General features: G+C 46.2%; 2 protein-coding genes across 2 annotated transcripts in view; both read left to right on the forward strand.

The window, feature by feature from the left end:
- The first annotated feature begins 1,437 nt into the window (after nt 1-1,437).
- On the forward strand, nt 1,438-5,889 carry slc38a11 (solute carrier family 38 member 11). Its single transcript, XM_062456176.1, has 12 exons — nt 1,438-1,572; nt 1,727-1,850; nt 2,254-2,328; nt 2,425-2,559; nt 2,652-2,717; nt 2,827-2,933; nt 3,793-3,872; nt 4,090-4,160; nt 4,332-4,493; nt 4,747-4,859; nt 5,049-5,180; nt 5,402-5,889. The coding sequence occupies exons 1-12, from the start codon at nt 1,561-1,563 to the stop codon at nt 5,684-5,686; spliced, it is 1,362 nt and encodes a 453-aa protein (XP_062312160.1). The 5' UTR covers nt 1,438-1,560; the 3' UTR covers nt 5,687-5,889.
- A 357-nt stretch (nt 5,890-6,246) lies between these two features.
- Nucleotides 6,247-15,869, forward strand: part of cobll1b (cordon-bleu WH2 repeat protein-like 1b) — a 29,784-nt gene continuing 20,161 nt past the window's right edge. Inside the window, exons 1-3 of the mRNA XM_062457954.1 lie at nt 6,247-6,440; nt 6,563-6,611; nt 6,785-6,871. Of these exons, the coding sequence (XP_062313938.1) occupies nt 6,571-6,611; nt 6,785-6,871 (128 nt within the window). The 5' untranslated portion in view covers nt 6,247-6,440; nt 6,563-6,570. The remainder of the gene's footprint in view (nt 6,441-6,562; nt 6,612-6,784; nt 6,872-15,869) is intronic.

Genomic DNA, 15,869 nt, shown 5'->3' on the forward strand with positions numbered 1-15,869 from the left:
TCTGCAGTTTATCTACATTTTGCAGTCATCTCTCATTTGTCTTCCAAAAGAACGTGATTACACTTCCACCATGCCTCCTCATTCTTCTGAAACATGTGTGCTTGGTGTGTCATGTCTGTGTGTGTGGCAGCTTTGAAAGAGCTCCCTGGGTTAAGAACTTTCATTGGTACAAGACAGTAGCCCAAATCCAGGGCTAGACCAATGCTACCACTGGCAGTCACTTTCAGTCACAAGAGCTGATTTCCAGGTCTGAATACAAAGACAAGAAGACAAGTTTATCTGTGACTAATATCAAACGTTTTCCCAGTACAATCTTATTCGGGCCCTGTGCTGGGCTTCTGCTGCTAACACTGTGCTTGACTTTCCACTGACCCAGCATGTGAATCCTCCGCCCTACTCGGACTCGCCCTGGAAGGTGTAGACGCCACGCTGCTCTGTGATGGAGTACACCGGGGTGATCTGGACTGAGCCAATGCAAGGGTTAGGCTATAGACTGTGTTGTATGAGGGGCCGTTTAGGAAATAAACTGAAATAAACCGTTTGTGTGAGGACTGTCCTTACACAAACACATATGAAATGCATTCACATGTGAAATGTTCACACACGCATTCATACTACTAAAAACTCACATCCACATACGTTAAATGCTCGCATCATGTGAGCATATAACGTCGTGTGTCAACGTTTCATATGTGAATGTGTTTCATGTGTTTGTGTAAGGACACTCCGGCCCCTCATAGTGTTGACATGCAAACGTGTTGGACAGCAGACATATCCTACAGTTTTTATTATTACAATGTGATACCAAAATACTGCAATGATCACCCCATACTATTGGTAATTATTATTTTGACTATCACCTTACTTTTAGCTAATATATTAATAGCAACAATACATGATCAATATGGAGTAGGCAATTTGTAGGCAAGAGTATTTATACTTCTGACAAACATCCTTTCACCTAAATTCCTCCAACTTTCTCAGATCATCTCCATGTCAGCTGACATAAGAAAAAAAGAAAGCATTTATTTTAGTACATTTGACGTTATGACATTCTGTAAACATAAACGCGAACTGAGTCAAATGTACGGTTATGGAATGACTGCTGAATTAAACTAAATGCAGTTTATGCTGAACTATAGTTCAATGCATTTCTCAGGCATAGTATGCTACTACTAGCCTATCCAACCTACAATAGCTTAAGACTTTCTCCCTTTCCCTTTTAGTTTTGTGTTTTTCCACCAATAAATGAACAAAGAAAGTGCTTAACATTAATCTTTTAAAGCTATTTTCACTCCACTAGGCATGTGTGTCGAAAGCTGCTAAACAGCTCTATGAAGGGCTAACCTTTAGCGGTCCTGTCGGCGGCGCTGTTGTCCTCTATTCGTTTCCTGGGAGAACGAACCGATTCTAAGTTTTTGCAAAAAAAAATCTTCAGGATACATTTTTTGACAGATAGGTCTACGAAACGAGGGATGTCAAAAATGTTTGGTAACTATTGAAAAACCTACTGGATCTGTGTAGCAGGATCTCCCAGGCGGTTACCAACAGGTGCACAACATGTTTCACCAGGTAGGTAATTTTTGACTTCTGTTAGTTTATAATATATGTTGGGTGAAATGTTTCTGTTTCATATAAATATTCCAGCGAGTCTTCTGTACATTATCTTGCGTGTCAATGACACGCAAAAAGCATTGACTTGCCTTGTTAATTCTATACCTTTCAGTTGGAAAATGACGACAGGAAAGCATTACTTTCTCCACAAAAAGTTTTTGGAGAAGCGGGGAGAAGTACGATGACATCAGCCTCTTTTAATTTCATCAATTCAATAATAGGATCTGGAATAATAGGTAGGCCTAAATAATGTTCAATTTCAGACAAAGTATATAGAGAGGCTATGTATTTTAGTGTAGTGATTGACAGAAGAAAGCGTGATTAATTATTTGAATGCTAAAGCATTATGTTGATTAAATTCAGCACATTTTCTTAAGAATTATTTGAAGATAGTTTTTAAAACGAGTTCACCGCACTTCACTTGTATTTCACTAACCCCAGGGTAGTGGGTTCTTCATCATCATATGACCACCGCCTGTTTCTCTCGTTCCCTTTTTTTTTTTTAACCCTTTGTGCCTTAACATTCTTCCCATGGTCACAAGGTCAAAAAGTCGTCCGTTTGTACAATAACAAGTCACTTACACTTCATGACTCATTCGATGATGACAAAACGATAATGCTTCCATTATGTTTATACAGGTTTACCATATGCTCTCAACCAGGCTGGTCTTCCTCTGGGCCTCTTGCTTCTTGTGTTGGTGGCTTTTATCACCGGTAAGTAGCTACATTAAATGGTTGTGTAACCTTGTTGTATAGAGACATTCATCAAAACATTAAGACTAACACTATTGGTGATTTACCTCACTGCAGACTTTTCCATCATATTGCTGATAAAAGGAGGAAATCTATCAGGGACACGGAGTTACCAGTCACTTGTCCAGAGCACTTTCGGTTTCCCAGGATTCTTAGTGCTGTCTGCATTGCAATTCCTCTATCCATTCATGGGTAGGCTGTTATTTTAGAGAGTCATATTTTTGGGAATGTTAGAGAAGCTGATTAGAACTGCATATAACGTCTTGGGTGATTGGCTTCCTCAGCTATGGTCAGCTACAACATCATTACTGGAGACACGCTGACCAAAGTGTTTCTGAGAATACCTGGAGGTACGCCGCTCCCCAGCATGAGCATAGAGTACATCACCTACCAACGTATTTTGATGCTACATGAAGTATGATGTCACGTTAATGATTATTGTGTGGATCTTGTTTTCAGTCGGCCCAGGTCACATTCTGGCAGAGCGGCACTTTGTCATATTAGTGTCGACCCTGTTCTTCACTCTCCCTCTGTCGCTGTATCGGAACATCTCCAAGCTGGGGAAGGCAAGACATCAAACACTGTCACATGTGACCCCCTCCTGACCCCCTCCTGACCCCTCCCTGACCCCCTCCTGACCCCCTCCTGACCCCCTCCTGACCCCTCCCTGACCCCTCCCTGACCCCCCCCTGACCCCCCCCTGACCCCCTCCTGACCCCTCCCTGACCCCCCCCTGACCCCCCCCTGACCCCCTCCCTGACCCCCTCCCTGACCCCCCTCCTGACCCCTCCCTGACCCCCCCCCTGACCCCCTCCCTGACCCCCTCCTGACCCCCTCCTGACCCCCCCCTGACCCCCTCCTGACCCCCTCCTGACCCCCCCCCTGACCCCCTCCCTGACCCCCTCCTGACCCCCTCCTGACCCCCCCCTGACCCCCTCCTGACCCCCTCCTGACCCCCCCCCTGACCCCCCCCCTGACCCCCTCCTGACCCCCTCCTGACCCCCTCCTGACCCCCCCCTGACCCCCTCCTGACCCCTCCCTGACCCCCCCCCTGACCCCCCTCCTGACCCCCTCCTGACCCCCCCCCTGACCCCCCCCTGACCCCCTCCTGACCCCCTCCTGACCCCCTCCCTGACCCCCTCCTGACCCCCCCCTGACCCCCTCCTGACCCCCCCCTGACCCCCCCCCTGACCCCCCCCCTGACCCCCCCCCTGACCCCCTCCCTGACCCCCCCCTGACCCCCTCCCTGACCCCCCCCCTGACCCCCTCCCTGACCCCCTCCCTGACCCCCCCCCCCCCACACACACACACACACACACACACACACATACAGACACACACACACACACATGCAGACATACACACCCACACAGACATAGCTTCAGCTACCAGTATAAGGTATATTTATTACCACTGTGTTTCCAGGTGTCCTTGTTGTCCATGGTGTTGACGCTAGCCATCCTCATCACTGCCATCATCAGAGCAGCTACCTTAGGACCCCAGATGTACAGTACAGTCACCCTAAACGACTCAGACATCACTTTCCTACCAGCAAATCTTTCATCTTTCCCTAATGAAACTGCAAAATGTTTCACAACTTCTATACAAATTTACGCTCATTCATTGTTTAGTCTCCACTTTGTGTTTTTACTGTAAAAGTGTTGCTTATTTAAAGTGTTCTGTAACACGTAACTTATTTATAAATCTTGATGACTTTTTCAGAGCTCCTACAGAGGATTCATGGGGGTTTGCTCGGTGGAACGCAGTTCAAGCAGTTGGTGTCATGTCTTTTGGTGAGTAAAGGAGATTCAAGTAGTCGGTGTTATGTCTTTTCGTGAGCAAAGAAATTACCCTTCTAAAACCATTCAGAGATTTAAAGTGTATCACAGAGTATGTCACACAATGTATCTTAGAGGACATTAGACATTAGAGTACCCCGCTTTCTCTGCCTGTGTGTGTTGCAGCCTTCATCTGCCACCACAACAGCTTCCTGATCTATGGATCCCTGGAGGAGCCCAGTCTGGCTAACTGGTCTCGGGTCACTCATGTGTCCGTGGGCTCCGCCCTGGTGGTCAGCGCTCTGTTTGCTACTGCAGGCTACGCTACCTTCACAGGCTACACACAGGGTAAGATAGCCTCTCTCATTTAGAATGACCACAGTCCATAGGTTAACATGTTGACCTCCTGTTTGGACCTGTGTTTACATCTCAATGCAGTGCATTACTGGGCAACTGGGATTCCCTTTGTGATAATGTCAAAAAAGGGCTGTACAATAAAGTTTGATTGGATTGGATTTGATGATTATTCGACTTGGTACATCTGCAGTAAGGTGTTATTTTCTCGACCTCTATTTTCTGTCTTGGACTGGCGTATGCTCAGGGGATGTCTTTGAGAACTACTGCCGGAACGACAACCTGGCAACTTTTGGCCGCTTCTGCTATGGGGTTAGCATCATAACCACCTTTCCTCTGGAGTGTTTCGTGACCAGAGAGGTAAATCATCTCAGCAAGATACTGTGCTGCATGTGAAGGTCAACGCATACTGTACTTGACTGTCAGTTGCGGTCAGTGGAGGCAGCAGTTGGAACACTGTCTGCATTGCCATGCAGTGTATTCCAGAACTCTCTCCACTTACTGAAATGCACTTGTACTCAGAGCAGTTCCCATTGTTGTTTTTCACAGGTGGTGTCCAATGTCTTCTGTAGTGGACCTTTGTCCCCCATTGCCCATTTTGCTGTTACTTTTCTCATTGTATCAGTGTGCACAGCGGTATCCCTGGTGTATGACTGCCTGGGGTTTGTTCTGGAGTTAAACGTAAGTCAGGCGTCCTCTGAATGGTTGCCAGAGTATTATTTTGATGACCAAAATGCATCACGTTACAGTGTAAGGGGCTTAGATAGATGTGGAATGGTTTCAAATGATCAATGTTGGCGTCCTGCATGCAGTTTCAACTTGGAGCGCGTGAGGGGAATGTAAGAAGGTTTGGCTCTCCTGGTTTTCACTCTCTTTTCAAACACTTCTCTCCTCCCCGCCAGGGTGTTCTGAGCGCTACCCCTCTGATCTTCATCATCCCGTCCGCCTGCTTCCTCAAACTGTCCTCCGGACGCTGGTTCCAGGGCGAGAATCTGGTCCCCTCCATCATCCTTCTGCTGGGTGTGTTTGTCATGGTGACTGGCCTGATCATGACTGGCCTCTACCCCCAGGACTGCTCCCACGGCATGGAGATGTTCTACTGCACGGCCTCCAACAGCAGCACCCCCACCAGCTCCACGCCTTCCACAGCACAGTCTTCCCAGAACTCCACTTTGAGTGTCACATGACGTGGCTGGTCTAACATGAGGTGGCTGGTCTAACAGACATGGTGCTGGTTTTGCCTGCTGCTTTAATCACTCTTATAAGATTAGGGTGTAAAGTTTGATATGTTTTTTGTACATCTACCACGTGCAATTTACTTATTTAATCTTCTTAAGTATCATTATATTTGTAATGATTCCTTTTTATGGATTCGTATGGACTTGGTTTGTAAGGCTGTAAAATAAATATTGCATTATACAGTAGTAGATTCTCATCTCTTCGACAAACCTACCACATGATGTCACCATAACACGAGTACAGGTTTCGCACAGAGCTGACTCAAAATGAAAAACAATATATATTAGAGTACAAGGCAAGCTTTAAATAACCTTACCGTTCAACCAATCACTGTCATCAACTATACCTTCCTATTTACGTATTTACAAAGAGCGCAAGAAAGTATGGTGTCTACTGACACTGATACAGTGTAACCCATGAAGTCACCCAGTGTAGTCACACTTGGAAAACGATGATCCTTTAGCAGCAATGAGAGGATTTGGAGAACGCCCCTCCGAGAGGCAAGCCTTGATTCTGCGTTCAAGTCTTTGGTCTCGCCGTGCAAATCCTTGGCTGTCTCATACAGGCAGTGGCTGTTTGCTCGCTCGTCAAGGAAAAGTTGGCAGAACCTTATAAAGTAGTGTCACTACTAAGAAATGTTGGCTGGTTACTTAGCTTAAACAAGGAGAACACTTGCGAGGACTGCTGGTGAATATTTTAAAGGTGAGCCGCCTAAGAATTGGATAATACATTGGAAGTTGTCACACGCTCAAAGATGGTTCAGTGCAACGAATACAAATCTAATCGCCCACGGTAAAGTTGTTGTCGTTACCTTTTCCCTCAAGAAAGACTAATGAAAGTTGACAATAAACCCGTGGGTCAGCGGCATTCATGGTAAGATTGATGAGTTGATCTTTACTTGTGTGAAACTATGTGCATCTAGGGGTATCTGCTAAATAACTTGACTATGATCGCATAGTTTTATGAATCATCGCAATTCGTTTCTAGATTGGATGAGACAGCCACTCGTTGAGTACTAATGTGTTCCCCCGTTTGTTGTTTTCAAGTCCAGGGAATTTTGTTAATCCTGTACAACTAGACATGGATCAGCATGGAGCACACAGTACACCACATCGACGACTGTCCGGCATCAGGTAGGCCTACTGTAATGATGAAAATGGTCAGCTGTAATGTCCTTTGCACACTATAACGCTGATTGATATCGATGGAAGAGTCTGTGCGATGGACTAGGTTGTGTGGGCTAGGTTGACAAATGTAAAGAAGAAAAAGAAAGTAATGTCACAGAGTACCTTTTCTTTCAAATAAAAAATTCAGGCGGAACCATTTGTCACATATGTCTCTCACCACATTACCGTAGTTAAAACCATCCCCAGACCCCAGATCCGTGTGTTCTTGAAGGCCTACGTGCTTTTTTGCCAGTGATGCAATAAATGCTTTTAGAAACGCATATGTTGCAAGGAAATTGAAATTTGGTGACCTAATTGTGTGTCTGAGGAAAAGGGCTTTATCTAATCTAATAGAAGTGAAGCCAGAGGGTATCTAGATGGACATCTCTGGGTCGACCAACATTCTTCTGCCTCCGATACACTGAGTCAAGTCTGTAAGTGTAGTCACAGTTGTTGCAGACATTTCAGCAACCTTTGAACTTTACTCATTTCCTGCTTTCAGGGTTGTACTGAGAAATTGCCTTGACCACATGTTAGGGTCATGGGAAGCATTTTTGGAGACGAACAGTTCCGCATCCTCTGTGCATACTGATTACGTTGTGGCTGTTTACTTTGCATTTGGGATATCAATTTAGCCCAGCAGTATCATACCACTTTGAACTAATTGGATGAAAATGGTGCGTCGCTGGTGGGGTGGAAAGACAGTAAAACTGATGACCTCAGAAAAGGTGTCTTAAAAAAAAAAAAAATACACATCCCATAAATGTCAACAAAGATCTCGAAGAGTTACGTGACATCTTGGAGTTTCCTGTCCATTCAGATCAGTTGCATGGAGATGATGATGTCAGACGACTATATTCCATCCAGCGGTTGGAATTATTTCACTCTTAAACTGGAGGAGTGAGTTTCCAAAGTTCTTTGGAAGTTTAAACAGTCACTACTCACCCCTATGGCATGCAAGGCTGAAGGCTTATTGTGATTTTAATTAGAAGTGAGATGGAGAATTTCTGGTCTTAATGGCAATTAATCTGGAGTTTTGACAGGCTCCTCACAGCCCAGTTTGCCTTGTTGAATGTGAAATATATTTATGACTATCGCCTATGTAGCATGAATAAGGGGAGACATATTGTGTCCTCGTGGCTCTTTGAAATGTAACATTCACAATAGCACTGTTTGATCTCCAGCAGAACCACATATTTTGGCAGTTTAGTACAGCAGGCTACACAATTATGTTTGTGGTTTGACTTCTGTTTGGAAATGACAACCACTTTGCCCATAAGTTGTATTGGAGCAAAAGACATGTGTCCCTGTTTTATTTGAGGCTGTTTGTCCTTGGACCCATCAGACCACTGCTTCTGAACACCCACACGCTTTTCAAGTGCAGTGACACATGGAGACTTTATTTGGTCTCCAATGCTATTGTGCATTTGTTGTCCAACCACTGACTCAGCTGAAATATACAGTAAGAGGACTGCAGTCTCTCTAAGCAGTGCAGTGGCTAGTGTTGTGGAAATGTAACAACAGCACGCAATTTCTATTAACTGACACACGAGGTATCACTCAAACAGCAAATACAATTTTGTTGAGGACTGTTTTAACGTCAGGGGACAAGGAGGGAAAGCTTCTGCCAAGCTCCAGGTGTGTCTCTCAGAGTACATTTACATTTAGTCATTTAGCAGACGCTCTTATCCAGAGCGATTTACAGTAAGTACAGGGACATTCTCCCCCGAGGCAAGTAGGGTGAAGTGCCTTGCCCAAAGACACAACGTCAATTCGCACGGCCGGGAATCGAACCGGCAACCTTCTGATTAATAGCCCGATTCCCTAACCGCTCAGCCATCCGAAAAAAGAAATCAGATGGTTTCCTGTTTTTGACCCATGGTCTCTGTCACAAGTTAAACACATCAGTCGTAACAGCGGTGTCCTTCTTGCCGGTAGATAACCATATCAGCAGCAACGTGTGGGCACAGTGTCAACGTACAAAGTTGTGAAGACATGGATCTGTCCACAAAGCAACTATGCAGACAGATAGAAATGATACCTATGACTTATAAACACATATCAAATCCCCATCACAGTAGCACACAAGCATACAGTCCATGGTTTATAGGAGCATAATCTAAACACCTCGTCAGATTGAGAGTAACCAGTGAGACTATATACCTCAGAGTCGACATCTGCTTGGGTCATTGGAAAAAAGTTCTGATCTCCAGAAGACAGCGTCAAATTTTGTCGCAGCTTTCAAACGACATCTGGTCTTATTCAGAATGTCAGCAGTTTAGCATTTCTGACGAGGACTGGGAGAAAAACGACCGATCGATGCTTTATCGATTTTCTTTCCTGGCAGTTGTACATTTTATATGTGATTTTGTGAAGAATCTATGCTCACTTCTGCTGTGTGTGAACCCTCTCCAAGATAAGGAGGCACACCTTAAACCATGATCTCACAGGCTGGCCTCCCTCAGGGGAAAGCCTGGGATTGGTTAAGGTATTGTGAATCCCAACAGCTGTTTCCAGACGTACAGGCAGTCCAAGGGCACAGCTGCTCTCCTGAAGCCAGCGATGAAAGCTACGGCAAGAGGAATGGGCCAGATCTCAAAACAAAGAGATATGAGGAAAGCAGGGACTTAATATGACAATCCCCATGGTTTGAACCCAAACCGTTAAGCCCATTTTATAACCAAGTAGTAACAAAATGACATAAGGTATTTTTCTTAACTGGGGACAAACAGGTCTCTAAGGCATGTTGAGGCAAGTTTGTATTGGGAAATGTGCAAGTAGTGTTCTTTGAGGACATTCAAGAACAGGCAGTAACTATGGGCTGCTCTGTGCAACAGCGTGGACCAACATGCACGGCAGTGTGAATACTAAGGTTGCTTTAGCTTCAGGACACAGCAAAATATCAGAGTTCCTGCATTTGCAACATTTTCCTCTCTAAACTTTCCTGGGGGGGAATATAAAGACTCCCTGTTCAGACAGGAAAATAATTCCCTCTTGGGGCAGAAACTAGGTTACAGATCATAAACCATATCATAGTCCAAACACTGTCACTAAACTTTTAAAAGCTAATAAAAACCATTATTGAAGGGACTCACCCACCACATGTACCGAAAACATGAATATGTGTCATTTTCTATGACTTGTCAGCACATGGCAGCTTTGACCGTTTGGGTCAATAGAACATGCAGCCAGCATGAGTTCACTATGTGTACTGTTTTCCACCACAGTGCTTTTGAATTCATTGACTATGACCCATTTGCTACTCTCCATTTAGCAGTCACATGGTACATTGCCTGAGCATTACTATTTAGGTTTCATGTTTTCGAGTCAAGTGACATTCCAACAGCTACCTTGAAGGCCTGTCGCAGATAGGAGGGGACCGGTACAGCACCAGGAAACTTGGCCTATTTATTGATGATAAAAATGTGTCGAAACAAAAATGTAATTGAGACCAAAGGCAAGATTGTATTTGTGAAGCCTGGCGCAATGTTGAAATCCAGGGTCTGTATGGGTACTGGATGGTCTGCTTTCAGCCTCAGAGGACTAACACGGACAAGATGGCCATGGTCCAGCAGAAGGGATAATGGGTTGTCTTTGTTTGTCTTTGTTGCCCAGTTGAAGCCAATGCATTGACCGTAAATACCCATGAATGCCTAATACTGGGGTTGGACTTCGTTAGAATAAAAAAATCTGGGAACAATTTTGAATGTAATTGACAATGATTAATTGGAAAGAGTGTTTTGGGGTTTTGATGCAGCGCTGATTTAATGTAATAGTTCATACTATAATCTTTGTGCAGAGGGGGTCATAATGTCAACTAGAATGTATGTAACTGTGTGGGTGGGCACATAGTCTTGCTGTGTTTGCCTTGCTGGATGTTCTGCCTCCTTCTGTTTCGTTCGTGCTCTCATCCGGCACATAATGGTTTGACCCGCCCACCTTCCACCCCCATAGCTTTGCGGGTGATTTAAGATGAATTTGCCCATTGTATGTTATCGCTGTGCGGTTCTGCTTATCTCAGAAGTAACATAAGCAGAACTGGCAGATGAATAATGATTTCAAAACATCCCAGTTTGGGTTTTATTTATCTAGCTTTCTTTATCAATGATTGAGATCGAAGGCCATGGTAAAGATCATGCCTGCAGTACATCATGTTAGATTTATCCTCTAATTTTTAATCCAATTTTGTGCGCTTGTGTTTAGTTCTCCTCAGACAGTGAAACAACTGAAGATATGGAACACACTTCCACACTAAGAACATTGGGCTCACTGAGTACTTTGCGAATCTCCTTGAACTAGACAATTAGACTGATTAAGGTACCAGTTGATCATTTTTGTATTACTGTCCAACTGAGCAGGTTCGTTTATATTAATGAGACCCGATATAAAGATGATAGATGAAGGTACATAAAGCATGGCTCTAGATGGCGCTAGCTCTTTGCTCATGCCTATGCTGGAAGTACACGCCTGGTTGCTGATTATCAAAGTGATGTGTGGTGTCAGAAATGACTACAGGCCTACTGTTTCAAAAAACATTAAACACACTCAACGTAATGCCACTCAACCGAACCTATCAGAAAGGTGGGACTATGAACACCAGAAGGCAACACCAAACGCCTCATATTCATCATTGCTGTAGAGGGAGAGACACGTAGCACTCTGAGATGACTCAGACTCAGCAGGAGGATCTGGGTGTGAGAGACCAGACAGGGGATAGGAGTGACTGTCGAAGCCCAAGTACATGTGACCCTCACCAGGGGAAACTTGGGCTGGTGTCCCTGCGATAGATGCCTCCGTGGATACAATGCGGCATTGTTTCAGGAGAAAGGAGGCAGTGTATGAGAGATACAGTATAATTATGACTCGCGGGGGGAAAGGGGGGGGGATTTCACTCTTCTCCAGACGTTTTTATGTAAATGTTGGCCTCACTGAAAGTACAAGCTTGCTCCTGAACTCCAGAGAAGTCTCCAAAGCCACAAACACAATGTCCCTCTCTGTCGCTGCACCACACAGCTAGCACCACACATGCTAGCACCACACATGCTAGCACCACACAGCTAGCACCACACAGCTAGCACACATGCAAGCACACAGCTAGTACCACACATGCTAGCACACATGCAAGCACACAGCTAGCACCACACATACTAGCACCACACAGCGAGCACCACACAGCTAGCACACATGTTAGCACACATGCTAGCACCACACAGCTAGCACACATGCTAGCACACAGGCAGCTGTGGAGGGTGTTGCCGCTGGTTTTCTGATACCCTGTCCACTATCTACCCTCTCATTTCACTTCTTATCAAATCAAAAGAAGGAAAAAGAACACAGCACAAGCCTGGTTGGTACCGAGCTGTTTTCTTATCATAATGTCTGGCAGATGTTGACTCTGTGTGCCAAGTCTCTGGTCTGTTTGGAAGCGGCATTTACCTCCGGGAAAAGAGGTGTGGGGAAGATGGAGAGAGTTACAGGGTCACAGACGAGGGCTGACCTCTGCCAGGTGGACATGGAACAGAGAGATCACCCAAGACCAAGAGGAAGGAAAACCTCATTGACACACTGACTGACTGATTCATTGACACACTGACTGACTGATTCACTGACAGACTGACTGACAGACTGACTGACAGATTGTCTGTCTGTCTGTCTGACTGATGCTCTTTGCTGTGGTTGTGCAGAGCAGTGGGCAGCCCCACAGGGAACCATGTGTGCTTGAGTGAAATGAGGCGAGTCGTAGTGAAGGGTGATTACACACGGTATCTGAAGGACTATAGCACTGAGCTAATAATGTCCCCTAGATACCAATCACTCTCCTAAATAAGGGGCAGAGCTGCCACTGCAGTTCAAGGCCTGCGCATGCACACGCTGTGGGAAAATGCTTTTGTGTTGCCTAAAATAATCAAAGTTATACACAGGAAGTGGGAAGTTCTCATAGGGCTTCTGAACTCCCCCCCACCCCCACCACCCTCTCAACCCCTCCTCCTCCCATCCCACACAGCTCCTGGAGAAATGGCCTTTCCAGACCCTCTCTAAACAGCTTGTGTTTACTGTGAGTGACCTCTCTCCAAACTACCAGCTGTGTCCCGAGCGCTGTGTTCTGTCTATCCACAGGGATCACCTCCAGCCCCCCTCCCTCCAGCCCCCCTCCCTCCAGCCCCCCTCCCTCCAGCCCCCCTCCCTCCAGCCCCCCTCCCCGCCCAGCCCCCCTCCCCGTCCAGCCCCCCTCCCCGTCCAGCAACTCTCCTGCCCCGCCCCCTCCCCGTCCAGCAACTCTCCTGCCCCGCCCCCTCCCCGCCCAGCAACTCTCCTGCCCCGCCCCCTCCCCGTCCAGCAACTCTCCTGCCCCGCCCCCTCCCCGCCCAGCAACGCTCCAGCCCCCTCCCACCCCCCCCACCCCCCCTCATTCAGTTCCCGCCCGTAATCACCACCAACCACAAAATTCCTACTGATCATGTGTGACTTATTTTTTGGTGGTAAAAGCAAAGGACAACTTCTGAAGGAGGAAAGGGCACTGAAACACTGAGGCAAATATGAGATACTTGTACATATATACAGTATATATAGAATAGAGGATGTTTGCTGTTAGTCCTGTACCCTTTGTGGGGGTACACCTCTAAAGCACTAAACCAGACAGTGAGAGAGAGAGAGAGAGAGAGAGAGAGAGAGAGAGAGAGAGAGAGAGAGAGAGAGAGAGAGAGAGAGAGAGAGAGAGAGAGAGAGAGAGAGAGAGAGAGAGAGAGAGAGAGAGAGAGAGAGAGAGAGAGAGAGAGAGAGAGAGAGAGAGAGAGAGAGAGAGAGAGAGAGAGAGAGAGAGAGAGAGAGAGAGAGAGAGAGAGAGAGAGAGAGAGAGAGAGAGAACTTGAAATGGCAGGAGTGTCACCTTGTTTGCTCACTTCAGGGCAGGGAGTTCAGGAACGACCCTTGCTGGAGCCGAGACGTAGGAAATGTACATGAGTCATAATATTCTGATGTGTGGAGGTCATGGCTTCCTGGTCTTTGTCACACATTTTCAATAGGCAGACCTGTGGCATGGACATTTCCACTGCCACAGCTAAGGTTTCTGGAAGGAGCAGCTGTAGATTTGTTGTCTGGACCTAGTGTGGGTACTTTCTCAACTCTGTAGAAAGATGCATAAAGTGTAAGTCTGGTTTTTCAATCTGTCTGTGTATCAGATCAGTTTATATTTAGTTTGAATTTTAACTTGGTTGTGATCCTAATTTGAGGGTGATGTTCCTTAGGCAGATGTCAATGTGGTCACGACTTGGAACTATTCACTGCTGTATTCCTCTGTTCTGTCTTTATGAGCTTGTGGTGTGGTTTAACATCTGTTGTGACGTGTAGAGTATATGTGGGATACAGACTGTTAGAAAGCAGGCTGATACCAAATCTGGCCTTGGCAAGCTAACTGTAGGAGAGTAATACGTGTTGACAAGCTGGAGAATGTGGTCAACACTCAGTATTCTAGCCCTCATCTGTGTGGGAAATACAAACTGGATGACAAGCCAAACCCACCTCATTGTTTTACCTTAACACAGCAAGCAAATATCACAGTCAAATTTCACGTTTGATGCCATTTGATTGGCTGACGTAATCAGCTTTATCTCTATAGCCCCTATGTAAATCCAAACAAATGGGAAGACAGGGAACTGTTGTTATGGAAACACATGTCGAACAGTGTTGCAAACCTGTCAAACAACAACCATCTCTATCTGAGCTTGCTGCAAGTCAAAATTCTTGTCTGCTGTTTGTGTGATCCGTGCAAGGAATGATGATGTCATATCCTGGTGGGGGGGTGGGGGGGCGGTGTCTGATTGGAGCTGGCCGTGTTTGGATTACATCAACACGGACTCCATAGTTCTCCAGCAGTCCGGAGGAGGGTTGGGTGGTGATGAGTGGTCGGTGTCTTGGATAATGAAAAGCAAACAGAAACACAGACTAGTACTGTAAGGACACCTGATCTAATTACCTTTTAAGCCTTTGAGAAACATTCCTAGTCTAACTGCTCCAACACTGTTAACACTAAACATGTTAGGTCAGCATGTACTGTATGGTGCATGTACTAACTGTAGGATTAAAGGAAGTTAAAGTAAGGAAGTACATTATGAGGCCTTCCTTGGAGTATGGAGTCATTGGAATATTGAGTCAGCATAGCTAGCAAAGAATACAAGAGGATGAAAAGTTTATTATACCAACCTTTCCCAACCCTGCTCCTCAGGGCCCACTGTCCTGTATGTTCTAGATGTTTCCCTGCTCCAACACACCTGATGCAAATTAAACGGTCATTATCAAGATCTGCAGAAGCCTGATAACGATCCATTCATGTAAACCAGGTGTGTTGGAGCAGGGAAACATCTAGAACATGCAGGACAGTGGGCCCTGAGGACCAGGGACCTGGGAAACGCTGTACTGTTCAGTTCTGTACTCTGAAGCCTGGTGAGGGTTGGGAAGGTGGGTGTGCAGTACACGTACGTTCCCACCCCAGGCTAGCATGGCAGATCTCAGGACTGTTGTTCTCCTGGCCCTGCCCACCGGATCGCAGCAGAGCCGGGAGGTAAAGCTGATTAGCACTCTGCTTATTCCTGCCTGTGGGGGAGTTCTCTTTCCTCTCTGACACGGCGTGCTTAAGAGCTTCGAGAGACACGGCCGAGGAGGCAGGCTTTGGCTGGGGGATTTAAAACTCAGAGGATCTGTGACGTCGTGGCCTGGGTGTGGTGTGGTGTGTAAGGTAGGCCTCCCCTCGCTCTGCCTGCCGCGAGTCTGTCTGAGAGTCCGGGGGAGATGGCCGGGCCATAGGGGAGAAGCAGAGACCAGGAGGTAAGAAGCCTCAGCGGAGTTACGACCGGAGGAGAGGATCTGTGTAGACGTGTCAGAGAGTCAGGTTTTCTTTTCATTCTCGAGACGCTTGCCAAGTCGTTGACAGGCTCTCCTTAGGCAGGCTGATACACTGTCACGCTGCTGG

This window comes from Osmerus eperlanus, chromosome 3 (assembly GCF_963692335.1).
Source record: "Osmerus eperlanus chromosome 3, fOsmEpe2.1, whole genome shotgun sequence".
NCBI lineage: Eukaryota > Metazoa > Chordata > Actinopteri > Osmeriformes > Osmeridae > Osmerus > Osmerus eperlanus.

Coding starts and splice junctions, on each gene's coding strand:
- slc38a11 (XM_062456176.1), top strand. Junction 2,329..2,424: donor GTTGGTGGCTTTTATCACCG/GTAAGTAGCTAC, acceptor ACCTCACTGCAG/ACTTTTCCATCATATTGCTG. Junction 3,873..4,089: donor GCTACCTTAGGACCCCAGAT/GTACAGTACAGT, acceptor TGACTTTTTCAG/AGCTCCTACAGAGGATTCAT.